The 10,619-nt window shown below is 37.1% G+C and overlaps 1 protein-coding gene across 1 annotated transcript in view; it reads right to left on the bottom strand.

The window, feature by feature from the left end:
• Positions 1-541: 541 nt before the first annotated feature.
• Positions 542-10,619, bottom strand: part of LOC110454136 — a 39,053-nt gene continuing 28,975 nt past the window's right edge. Inside the window, exons 18-23 of the mRNA XM_021503512.1 lie at positions 9,832-9,899; positions 8,787-9,019; positions 7,080-7,192; positions 6,543-6,610; positions 4,628-4,826; positions 542-1,866 (exon numbers count right to left, since the gene is read on the bottom strand). Of these exons, the coding sequence (XP_021359187.1) occupies positions 4,646-4,826; positions 6,543-6,610; positions 7,080-7,192; positions 8,787-9,019; positions 9,832-9,899 (663 nt within the window). The 3' untranslated portion in view covers positions 542-1,866; positions 4,628-4,645. The remainder of the gene's footprint in view (positions 1,867-4,627; positions 4,827-6,542; positions 6,611-7,079; positions 7,193-8,786; positions 9,020-9,831; positions 9,900-10,619) is intronic.

The following is a 10,619-nucleotide window of genomic DNA, read 5'->3' as shown; positions in this document are numbered from 1 at the left end:
TCATGTAGACAGGACATTGACGATTTATATATTGTCCACTTAACAGCATGTAGACAGGACATTGACTTTATATCTTGTCCACTTAACATAATGTAGACAGGACATTGACGATTCATATCTTGTCCGCTGAACATCATGTAGACAGGGCATTGCAGATTCATATCTTGTGCACTAAACATCATGTAGACAGGAGATTTAAGATTCATATCTTGTCCACTAAACATCATGTAGACAGGACATTGACGATTCATATTTTGTCCACTAAACATCATGTAGACAGGAGATTGACGATTCATATCTTGTCCGCTAAACATTATGTAGACAGGATATTGACGATGCATATATTGTCCACTTAACATCAGGTAGACAAGATATCGACGATTTCTCAGTTCTCTACTACATTTTATATATCAGATAAAAATGACTTTTGAAAATGTAAGGTTCAATTAACTTATGTATTCAAAAAAGATTATCAATAGAAACAATCAAAAGACAGGAAAACAAGTATCACAACATTAAAATGTTTATTTATAAACATCTCTTTCCACTGCCAACAACATGAAAAATATAAACATATCTTGTTCTAATGTTTCCTACATTTAATCAATTATATATGCAATTGTTTTAAAACTACCGCCTCCACTATTGTTACCTGGTGGTAGGAGATAACAGATACAAGTTTGATTTCGCTCATTGCTTTATGTGCAATTGTAAGAAACGCGCTTTGATGATTTCGTGGTTTCTCCTCTGAATGGTTTGAAGCACTTCTTTAGTAGAAATGCTCAGTCTTATTCTTATATGCTTATCAGCCAAAATATGACCGCAACACAAATCACCCGTCACACTGTAAACAAAGCACATATTCAAACATTCTACCAAGTCAGTAGCACTAGGATATTTAAACGTAAGACGCATTCACAAGCACTTAATTCACATTAAATCGATAAAGATACTAAACATAAAAATAATCAAAAAAAAGTCCCGAGAGAAATGATCAGGGCATAATTAAAGTTACAATCAATTCTTTGTGTCTACTTCCGAGTTCAAATATATGCATAAGTGTACTTAGATGTACACTATTGAAACCCAAATGTGATAATATAGAATATGGGTCACTAAACCTGATTCGACAAATAAACATGTTCTATAAATTATATTAAATAAATATGGAGTTTGAATGTCCCGAAATTGTCAGAAAGCTATTCATTCTCGGTTAACATCAAAGTATGTCCTCTTAAATAACTAAACTGCTATATCAAGCATCCCGCGCAGAAATACAACTTCTCACCCACGCTTCTCGCGATAGGAGTTCAACATGACAGTGGTGATTCTACATAAAGGATCAAGCAGAGCACGAGAAATGTCAACATGACAGTGGTGATTCTCCATAAAGGATCAAGTAGATCACGAGAAATGTCACTCAGAATATCACAACCGCTTCATCAAGTTTCGTTATATATACATAATCAGCTACTGCATCATCAGACTGCCATAAAACACTTTGACATGTATATATGTGGGAGATATTGATATACGTCGACAATTTACATTGATCGGTGGACTAACGTAAGGAACATTCCAAAAGATAAACTGATGGTAGCGTATCACTTATCCATAACAACAAAGATATGTACGGTCCGCTAGGTACCTGTATCTCGCAGTATCAACACGGACTACATCCCGACCATGATATCGCCGTCAACTTTGAATGTCACCACAAAAGAAACATCCGTACCATCAAATGTAACAATAACCTAAGCATAATCCATGTTTTCTAGTCCAAAGATCATGCCGTCATCTCCAACAAAACACAAGACAGTGTCTCAGAAAAAGGACGATACTGCTCGAGAGTTGTGCATCACGTCACTAAAACATAACAGAAATGGTATTAATTGTAAAACAAAAACATCTGAAAACCCTCTTCATAAACACTTATATCAAACATCCAATGCTGGCATTAAAGACATTACAAATCTAGAAAAAACAACATTACTAGCCTTTACCATGCCGTACATTCAGATAGGAAAGTGCTGATTTTGAAATAGTAAAGTTTGTTTAAAAAAGGCAGTGCTAGTTTAAGCTTTACGAAATATGACGATGCTGGCTGAATAATTGTCAACCCATATATCTCTTCATACATCCAACAAAGCACGAAATAGTGTTAACGTAATACTTTAACGCCCTTCATCCAAAGAGGGAAGTGCTGACCGGACTCCCAACGTGTTCAGCGCTAGATCTTGTATCACCATATACACAACAGACATCGAGTGAGGAAAATCCTAAGTATAGTAACAAGATACACGCGAAGAACACCGTGCTAGCTTAGCTTTAACCTAACCTAATCAAACCATTGCGAGCATTTAACATACTAACAACCGCTAAGGTCATATGAGGACGCCAAGGGCGATAACGCCGAAACGAAAGAGTAGGGAAGTGTATTGTGTTGGGCAACAGAAACATTTAACTTCTTTGATGTTCACTAAGCAAAACAAAGTGGAAACCCTCGAATCAGCAGGTGGGCCACAGGTCACATAAGTCGCCTCCTCTTCCGATAACATGCAATGAGACACAACACAGCAGACCTAGCATTTCCCCCCTTAACCTCTAGGAGATTAGAAAATTACTTATACCCAAAAGGAACAGTACTAGTTTCAATAACACTGTACATATTGAGACGGCAGTGGAAGGTTTAACATGATCACATAACGCTATACACCCTGGGGAAAATGCCTGATTTTCCCTGACATCAACTATCCAGAGAGAACGATGCTAGCTTTTATAAAGTGTTTCTAGAACAAACAGTGTTGGCTTTGACAAAAAATCATGCATCAAGAAATGACAACACTACCTGTAATAGCAATGGACACCAAGAAAGGACAACACTACCTCTAATAACAATGTACACCAAGAAAAGACAACACTACCTGTAATAACAATGTACACCACGAAAGGACAACACTACCTGTAATAACAATGTACACCAAGAAAGGACAACACTGCCTGTAATAACAATGTACACCTAGAAAGGACAACAGTACCTGTAATAACAATGTAAACCAATAAAAGACAACACTACCTGTAATAGCAATGCAAACCAAGAAAAGACAACACTACCTGCAATAACAATGGACACCAAGAAAGGACAACTCTACCTGTAATAACAATGCAAACCAAGAAAAGACAACACTACCTGTAATAGCAATGCAAACCAAGAAAAGACAACACTACCTGTAATAACAATGGACACCAAGAAAGGACAACTCTACCTGTAATAACAATGCACACCAAGAAAGGACAACACTACCTGTAATAACAATGGACACCAAGACAGGACAACACTACCTGTAATAACAATGCACACCAAGAAAGGACAACAGTACCTGTTATAACAATGTACACCAAGAAAGGACAACACTACCTGTAATAACAATGTACACCAAGAAAGGACAACACTATCTGTAATAACAATGTGCACCAAAAAAGGACAACACTACCTGTAATAACAATGTACAACAAGAAAGGACAACACTACATGTAATAACAATGTACACCAAGAAAGGACAACACTACCTGTAATAACAATGTACACCTAGAAAGGACAACAGTACCTGTAATAACAATGTAAACCAAGAAAGGACAACACTACCTGTAATAACAATGTACACTAACAATGTACACCAAGAAATGACAACACTACCTGTAATAGCAATGTACACCTAGAAAGGACAACACTACCTGTAATAACAATGTACACCAAGAAAGGACAACACTACCTGTAATAACAATGTACACCAAGGAAGGACAACACTACCTGTAATAGCAATGTACACCAAGAAAGGACAACACTACCTGTACAACAATGTACACCAAGAAAGTACAACACTACCTGTAATAACAATGTACACCAAGAAACGACAACACTACCTGTAATAACAATGTACACCACGAAAGGACAACACTACCTGTAATAACAATGTACACCAAGAAAGGACAACACTTTATGTACTAATAATGCACACCAAGAAAGGACAACACTACCTGTAATAGCAATGTACACCAAGAAAGGACAACAATACATGTAATAACAATGTACACCAAGAAAGGACAACACTACCTGTAATAACAATGTACACCAACAATGTACATCTAGACAGGACAACACTTCATGTAATAATAATGCACACCAAGAAAGGACAACACTACCTGTAATAGCAATGCACACCAAGAAAGGACAACACTACCTGCAATAACATTGTACACCTAAAAAGGACAACAATATCTGTAATAACAATGTACACCAAGCAAGGACAACACTACCTGTAATAACATTGTACACCTAAAAAGGACAACAATATCTGTAATAACAATGTACACCAAGAAAGGACATCGTTACATTTCAAACCAATGTTCAGAACACTATCCTGGATACGTTAGTGCTAGCCTAAACAATATCACAGGTTAGTACGTCAGAGACGATAGTGCTAGGTGAAATAACAACATAATTCTGAGATCAAAGATAACGTTGTTATACATACAGTCGTGATGTTAAGATTATAAATTACAAGAGAGGCAGGCGTTTCAAGGAAATCGTTTATAAATTTTGCAATATACTTTAGCTAACATGTACCTCTAATCCTAAACTCCATCAGCCTCCCGTGATCAACGTCTGTTCAAATATTGCTAAGGGTCCGACCATAATCGCGATTTGCTTGTTGAGGTCCCGTCGGGGTGCGTTTTCAATCAGCGCCATGAAGGTGTTGTTCCTTATTACCGGGTCAGGTACCCCATTAAATGATAGGTCAAAATTTACCCTATCTGGATTCGTTCTGATAATAAAAGAAAAAGGGATGCTGCAATAAACACTCAAGTACAAAATTTGATATAAATATTTCTTATTTTATAATATAAAACAGACTTGTTCGCTAGATTATGCCATGGCGTGGCGTCTGTCCGTCAAATTCGGTCCGGACGATTGGAAATATTTAAGCAATATATTGTGTAAAGCAACCATTGACAATATTTCATATTCCACATGAACATAAGAATTTGAACAAACTTTTGTGTAGCAAATCCTTGGGCAAAGGAGACTGCATTGATATTTCAAATGAGGGCGCGGCCCCTCTAGGGGTAGAGGGACGGGGCCCAAAAGGTTTTTTTTGTAAAACCCTTCTTCTGGGCCTCTTTTTGTATTTCTTACATATCAATAAACACTCATCGAGCGCGGAATAACACTGCACGATGAACTTCAAAGATATTGAGAGTTTGATTTTCTATGACGTTAATTATTAAACGCAAGGTTTTTACGCACATTCGTCCGTAATGGCCTCTGATTTCTCGCACCTTTGTGTACCCAATAAATATTATATTGCTTTATTTGTAGTTACATTCACATTGTTACACCTCAAGTGAATTTCTAGCTTTTTGATTGGTTTGGAGAAAATTAAACAAAAATCTCTGTCACACTCCGAAAATACATTGGTTTTAAGGGGCATGGTTGATATTGCCATGAGACTGAGAAATATCACATGCGCAAAAAATGTGCGTTCACCGCTTCGTTTCCCCACCATGATGGTCACAAGAACGTTTGACGGCAACAGCCAATTTTATCAAACGCCGGTGCGATAGCGATTGTAAACATCAGACTATCATTAACAAACAAGATGTCATTATCGAGGTTTGCTGCCGTTTCTGAGCTACAAAGACTTTCGGTGTAACAAAATAGATATGACATTCATTAGCAGGTGACAGTGAATATTGTCAACCCTCGAAAAAAACATTGTCACCCGAGGCGAACCTGCTACTGAATGTCATATTTATATAGTATGTTATAGCTAAACATATTGTCTGATAGATTTAGTATAGCTTCTGTTAATAGGAATAAGGCCTTTTATATGTCACATTACTGAATTAATGTTTTGTCCAGATACATATTATAACTGTAGACATGTAAGATCATAGAAATGATAGCGATTTTACAATGACCGGAAGAAGGACGAAGCAAAAATGACTTATGAATCAATGTTTCTTTTCTAACAAATTTCAAAGCCGCTTCGCTCGATACAAGACCGATATATACTAAACAAAAAAAGAAACGCACAAAGTCCCCCCCCCCCCAAAAAAAAAAAAAAAATAGCATAGGCTATTGATTGCATAATTTAATAGTGCGTTTCTTTTTTTGTTCAGTATAGTAGTAAAATAGTTAACACTTAAGGCGAAATATCAACTGTTTAATATGATCAAAAGTCCAATATTGATATCACATAAAAGTCTACAGCATAGCTTAGATATAAATCGACTTTCAAAAGCCTTGAAAGATAATGACTAAAAGCCTTTTTATAATAGGAAATCCAATATCATTGACTCCAAACTAATAGCATTAACATGTGACACAACCTATCCCAAGGTTCGGGATTAATACTAACGTTGATGAAAATGTCTATACGTTACAGAATAAATACTGACGAGAAAAAATTAATGATACATGTATCAAGAATTACACTCACTGTGGTAAAATTTGTATAAGTAACAGAGTAAAAACTTACGTGAAATAGTTTATTCTACATCCATCATACTTCTGATCTGGATATCTGTTCTCACATAACTTGTCAAACTGCAAAATAGATAGTTGTTGTGCGATTGCAGTTACAGATACAATCTCAAAGAAATTTAAGTCAAGTATTGAAGTTGCAGCGGACTATTCCATTGCTATATATCTACTAAATATATCTGAGTATGACAAAAATGTTGTGTTTGGTAAGGACGAATTGTATAACTGGGGCAAGTATGCTTAAACAGGAGTAGGAATTGATTTTATAAATCTTCAACATATCTTACATCGTCATCGGTAAAGCTAAAAACTATGATAGTATTGTAAGCCGTACATCATAGCAGTGTTTCAGGACAGCTTTATACTCTGTGTATGTATGAACCTTGCACATAATGATGACAACCAACATGTTCAAATTGCACATTGTCTTACAAAGTCACTCAAGGAGGTCTCTTTATCAAAAACTGCAACTTGCTAGTTACAAAATGGATGACGGAATTTAATATGTCGAGCATTGCAAATGGTGACTTACAAAATGACAGAAAGGTGTTTCTATATTCAAGAAGGCGGTCGAGGACGGGTCAGCAAGATCTCTTGTGTAGTTCAAGTTCAGCACGGTGAATGTGACGTTTAATAGGATATTTACTGGAACAAAAACAAAAAGTACAATGGTGACTTGTTACATTTCGAAGACATCACAACTAGCTTACATCGCACGACTACTCTGATAGATTATTTGTACGTTACCTGTCCAGTCTGGTGTATTGTTTGTACGTTTCCTGTCCAGTGTGGTGTATTGTTCGTACGTTACCTGTCCAGTGTGGTGTATTGTTTGTACGTTACCTGTCCAGTCTGGTGTATTGTTTGTACGTTACATATCCAGTCAGGTGTATTGTTTGTACATGTACGTTACCTGTCCAGTCTGGTGTATTGATAAAACATGTACGTTACCTGTCCAGTCTGGTGTATTGTTTGTACGTTACCTGTCCAGTCTTGTGTATTGTTTGTACGTTACCTGTCCAGTCTGGTGTATTGTTTGTACAATACCTGTCCAGTCTGGTGATTTGTTTGTACATGTACGTTACCTGTCCAGTCTGGTGTATTTTTTGGGTTCGAGGTGAAATAGTATAGAGGATATGGCCCGGACAAACTTTTTCAAAAGTTGAGGTCGAATGTCAAGTCATAGGTTACAATGACCAACTAATTCTTGTACTCGGCACTCCGCCATCCCAAGAAGTCCTTCTACACCAAAAATGTTTACTCGAGGTGAAATAGTACAGAAGATATGCCCCCGACAAACATTTATTAAAGTAAAGTCAAGGGTCACAGATACCTAATTCTTGAACTCTGCCTCCGCCATCCCAAATGTCCTTGTTAACCAAATATGGTTACTCCAGGTGAAATAGTATAGAAGATATGCCCCGGACAAACGTTTTCAACAGTAAAGATCAAAGCAAATGTCACAGTGAGGTCATAGTGATCTTCTTGCATTCTGCACTCCGCCATCCCAAGATGTCATTGTACACCAAATCTGCATTACTTGAGGTAAAAAAGGATAGAAGATATGACCCGGACAATCTTCTTGGACGGAAGGCCGAAAAAGCGGAAGGACGGACGGAGAGCAAACATATAGCGCCCCTCCCCCAGGGAACCGGTGGGGAACTAGAAAGTGGGTAACTGTGATCTGTTGCTTTACCTTTCACCTTAGCCTTCCGAAAATGGTTTTTTTGGGGCATAGCTTATGCTGGTTCATATGGACTAGCCAGATTTGGTATGCAAGTATGTTTTTGCACGGGGAATACAAGAAGTATGTCACTTGACCTATATACTAAACTAAGTGTACAGCTCAGTTAATAACAAAATCATTACTGGTAGGGAAGTATAGATTGCTTGGTAATACTTTGCCTTAGTTAGCCTTTAGCTTACAGTTCTAGTTGATATGGGAGCGGGGGCAACAAGTAAGCCTTTGACTTACAGTTCTGGTTTATAAGGGAGCGCGGGTATTAGTTAGCCTTTGGCTCATAGTTCTAGTTCTTGTACTTTCCATGCTACTATTCATACCTCGTTCGACTGGCCTGCTCTACTGTAGTGTTGCTTTCCGTACCCCATACTACTATAGTCCGTTCTATTATAGTACGTTCTGTGTAACCATCTGTTTACTATACTACTTTAGTCCGTTCTATTGAAGTACGCTCTATGCAACTATCCGTACCAAATACGACTGGCCTGAGCTACTTACCAGACATGACAGTTGTGGATGGGATGGTCGTAGTGAGATAGTCTGAGATGTTTACTGCAATGTTCTGGACATCTCCAAACGAGAAAACGTTGCTTCCAATGTAAAGAGTGTCCTGTCCAGCGACCGTGATGTGCTGAGCGCTGGTGTTCAGAGTTGACCTCAGCGTTTCGTCAGGAATTCCTTCTGTTCCATTAAATATTAGCTTAAAGGACAGAGTCGCCGGTTTCGTATTCCTGTATAGTTTTAATTTGAAATGCATTTGTCATTAATTATACTGGGTTAATGATTTTCCCATATCAGCATTTTCAAATACATATCTTTCTCTCTTATTAACATTAGCTATTATTTGCTATTCATATAAAGAATATCTATTTTTATCCAAACGAATAACCTCTCAAACATTTTTTTTTTCAATTGTGGAATTAGCGTTGCATGCATGCTACTAGTTTGGTGGACAATCGGCGATCAGTTGTTCTCTTCCTAGTCTTATGTGGTTCCTTATCAGTTCTAATGCCACGTGTTTTTGAAAGTTTAGTGGATTGATTGAAAACCATTATTGAGATATGCTTTGCTATTCCACTGGTTTCTGCTAAGAATCAAGGAATATGACATATCATGTGATGTTTCAATAAATATCACATTAATTCCAGTCTACATTTTAACGTTGATATAATTCAATCTTCGACTAGGCTACACATATCAAACTACAGAGAAGTTCAATCGACTCGGTTAATATTTCAATTACAAGTATAGCGACATCAACATGGCTGCATATATCATAACATCACATAATAGATATTTACGAACTCGAATTATAGTCCTTATGTTAAGCAGAAATATCAGCATTTCCGTTTTTAAATATCAGATACGGAAATTTCCTTGGAAGTATGTGTGCTTCAAATAAATATTAGTTTGATGATAACGACACTCAAAGTTCAGAAAATATGTGAATATGGTAAGTTGATTTTGAATTCTGCGTGTCGAAGTGGGATGATACAATCTAGCGCAGTAGATAAAACTGTAGTAGACAAAGTTTCATACTTACGCAATATTGTCGATTAAACAACGATAATATCGGTCAGCAAAACCGCTGTTTGTCATAAAGGCGTCAATCTGTAAACATATTATAATGATACAATGTACTCCACATTCCGCTGTTACAGGCAGTGGTATGCAGATGCAATGTACACCACATTCCGCTGTTACAGGCAGTGGTATGCAGTAATTGTCTGTCTGTTATGGTACAGAAAAAAGTAAAGTGATGCTTTATTTTTATCATCAAAATTTCTCAAATGACATTCCAGTGAGATAACACTTTAGCTTTTCATCATGATATAAGGATACGTCGTCATATACTCTTTAACTGATTTGAGGAATTAAAACTTTGATCTGTGGACACGTCGTCATATACTCTTAACTGATGGAAGGAATTAAAACCATGATCTGTGGACACATCGTCATAAACTCTTAACTGATGGGAGGAATTAAAACCATGATTTGTGGACACATCGTCATATCCTCTTAACTGATGGAAGGAATTAAAACCATGATCTGTTGACACATCGTCATATACTCTTAACTGATGGGAGGAATTAAAACCATGATCTGTTGACACATCGTCATATGCTCTTAACTGATGGAAGGAATTAAAACCATGATCTGTGGATCTGTGGACGCGTCGTCATATACTCTTAACTGATGGTAGGAATTAAAACCATGATATGTGGACACATCGTCATATACTCTTAACTGATGGGAGGAATTAAAGCCATGATCTGTGGACGCGTCGTCATATACTCTTAACTGATGGGAGGAATTAAAGCCATGATCTGT

The sequence above is a fragment of the Mizuhopecten yessoensis genome, unplaced genomic scaffold, assembly GCF_002113885.1.
Source record: "Mizuhopecten yessoensis strain PY_sf001 unplaced genomic scaffold, ASM211388v2 scaffold7685, whole genome shotgun sequence".
In the NCBI taxonomy this organism is placed as follows: domain Eukaryota; kingdom Metazoa; phylum Mollusca; class Bivalvia; order Pectinida; family Pectinidae; genus Mizuhopecten; species Mizuhopecten yessoensis.
Note: the sequence above shows the minus strand (reverse complement) of the source record. Positions and strands in the feature narration are given on the sequence as shown.